Consider the following 2,243-nt stretch of genomic DNA (forward strand, 5'->3'; position numbering starts at 1 on the left):
GGTGGGGGGGTGGGGGGCGGAGGGGGAAAGCAGGCAAACCAAAATGCAGAGGGATGGCAAAGAGAAGAATTCCACTGAGGTTAAATTGACTCTTAGGGACTAAGCAAGCATCTGGTTGCCCCAGTTCCACCAGGAAAGTCACAGTGTCCCTTCCCTGACTGGTGGCTCTCTTGCTGAGAATACCGAAGGGTGTAACTGCCAACCTCAAGCTGGGTAAACTAACCAGGACCACTTGAGTCTCCTCATTATGTGCCCTCCTCTCTCCAGTGCCAAAGTGTGGTGCCAGTGTCACACGCTTTGCGCAATTCCCTCATCTATTCAAATCTGAATGTCACCATCAATATACGACACACAGCTGAAATTCCACACCTGTTTTGCCCACCAGCATTTGCCAGATCCAGTTACCTCCCCAGGACTGTGGAACAGGTGGCAGAGGTGTGCACAGACACACTCTGGTGTCCTGGAGCCCACCTGCCCAGGGCAGCACAGCCCCGAGGTGACAGCCTGCCCGGGTGACCCTGCAACCAGCCTGGGGCAGCCCAGCTGCACCTCTGCCCTCAGCCCTGCCTCTGCCTTCCCAACTCCCAGGCTGTGCTTTAAGGTAAGAGTGAGGGGGTGACACTGCTGTCCCCTGCACAAGAGCACACCGAGGACAGTGCCGTTCCTGCGCTGGAACTGAACAGCCTTGACACCAGGACATGAGGGAGCAAGGGACCAGCTGCAGCAGGGGGGAGTTTCTACACCAACAGGACCAACACGTACAGCAGCAACACAGCCCTGGTGCAGAGGAAACCTCAGTGAGGACGGAGGGTCCCAGAAAACCTTTGAAATTAAAGAGTTCAAAAAGCCAGGAGTGTGTCCTCAAACAGCAACATCCCAGCGTGGGGCTTTCAAAAATGCCTGAGTCACAAGCAATTTAACTTCATCTGAATGTGGTGGGTTTTTCCTTAAACATCCTTAGAGCTTTCTGAAGTCCTGTGGACCTTGCTGGGCAACACTGTCACACTTCCCAGGAGCATCACAAGGCAAAAGTAACAACTAATTATAAGAGGCACCAGAAGACACTAAGAATTAATGGGGTTGACATCAGCTGAAAATAAATCTTTTTTTAAAGACAGTCACATGTATCACATACCTGCTCATTTCAGTGCTCAAGGATCAGAAATTCCACTCTGCTCCTGCCATAAATGTGCAGGAAGATGTTTCTAGGCTCCACTCTGCACACAGAGTGTTCTCCCAGGCAGAGACACTCCACAGGGCACAGCAAGGCAAACACCACAGAAAGAAAATTGTTTGGGAACAAGTACTCTCCATGCCAATGGCTGGCAAGCAGGAGGGAGCTGACAATTTTTTAACTGCTGTCCAAGCATCTGCTGGTAGATACGAGAGCAAAACGAACACTGTGGCTGCGCCTGCTGAGCAGGAACAGCAGGAGCCTCCTATGACTGCAGAGCAGCACACAGAAAATTAATTTCCAGCAATTATTTGTGCTCTGGCCAGAGAGCATAACCTCACGTCTGAACAAGCTACAGGACATGTACAGCTGCTACTCCCAATGCATTCAAGATACAGTAAAGAAATTGTTATTCAGACCCCTCTCATTCCAAGCATCCAAAAGGCAACAGGAGCTCCAGTGTCAGGGCTCTGGGCCTGCAGCAGCACTCCTGCACCCAGGGGTGCACTGCCCTGCCTGCAGCCTCCAAGCTCTCTGAAGACAGACTCCTCACTCAGAGACACATATCGTGTCCATGTAAGACAAGGAGTTTTCAGAGCCATATTTCCTTTCTGCATGTTAAGCCCTGGTTCCTCTTCCAAGCAGATGTTGGCTCTTCTAAGGCACAGACCTGGGAAAAATAATTATGGCTTTTCTTTAAAAAAAAACAGAAAGGATAGAATAACTTTTCAGTCTTTTGAAAGATTTACTAGCCTCAGCAGAAGCTCAGGAGGAGGGTACAGCAGCTGTGGTTGGCCCAAATGAGAACACTCAACTTCTTCAGCAGCTGCTCAAGGCCCTGCAAACACTTCAAGATCCAGGGAAGTTGCTCGGTCCCCACCCAGACTTCCATGAGCACTGCAGGCCAGCCCACCTGCATCCCTGTGTGCTTCCCATCTGGCAGCTGATGGCTCCTTTATGGCCACAAAGGATAAGAGAAGTCACTTCCAGACAGTACTTTTACTGTGGCCCAGGTAACATTTTAAAACAGCTTTAGTTTTTAATGTAGGAAGGTTAAAAGCCCATTCCT

The 2,243-nt window shown here is 50.3% G+C and overlaps 1 protein-coding gene across 1 annotated transcript in view; it reads right to left on the minus strand.

Moving 5' to 3' along the window:
- Window positions 1-2,243, minus strand: part of PRELID2 (PRELI domain containing 2) — a 9,524-nt gene that overhangs the window by 5,853 nt on the left and 1,428 nt on the right. Inside the window, 2 exon segments of the mRNA XM_010001245.1 lie at window positions 1,691-1,828; window positions 1,990-2,000. Of these exon segments, the coding sequence (XP_009999547.1) occupies window positions 1,691-1,828; window positions 1,990-2,000 (149 nt within the window).

Source organism: Chaetura pelagica, unplaced genomic scaffold (genome assembly GCF_000747805.2).
Source record: "Chaetura pelagica isolate M959 unplaced genomic scaffold, ChaPel_1.0 scaffold177, whole genome shotgun sequence".
Taxonomy (NCBI): domain Eukaryota; kingdom Metazoa; phylum Chordata; class Aves; order Apodiformes; family Apodidae; genus Chaetura; species Chaetura pelagica.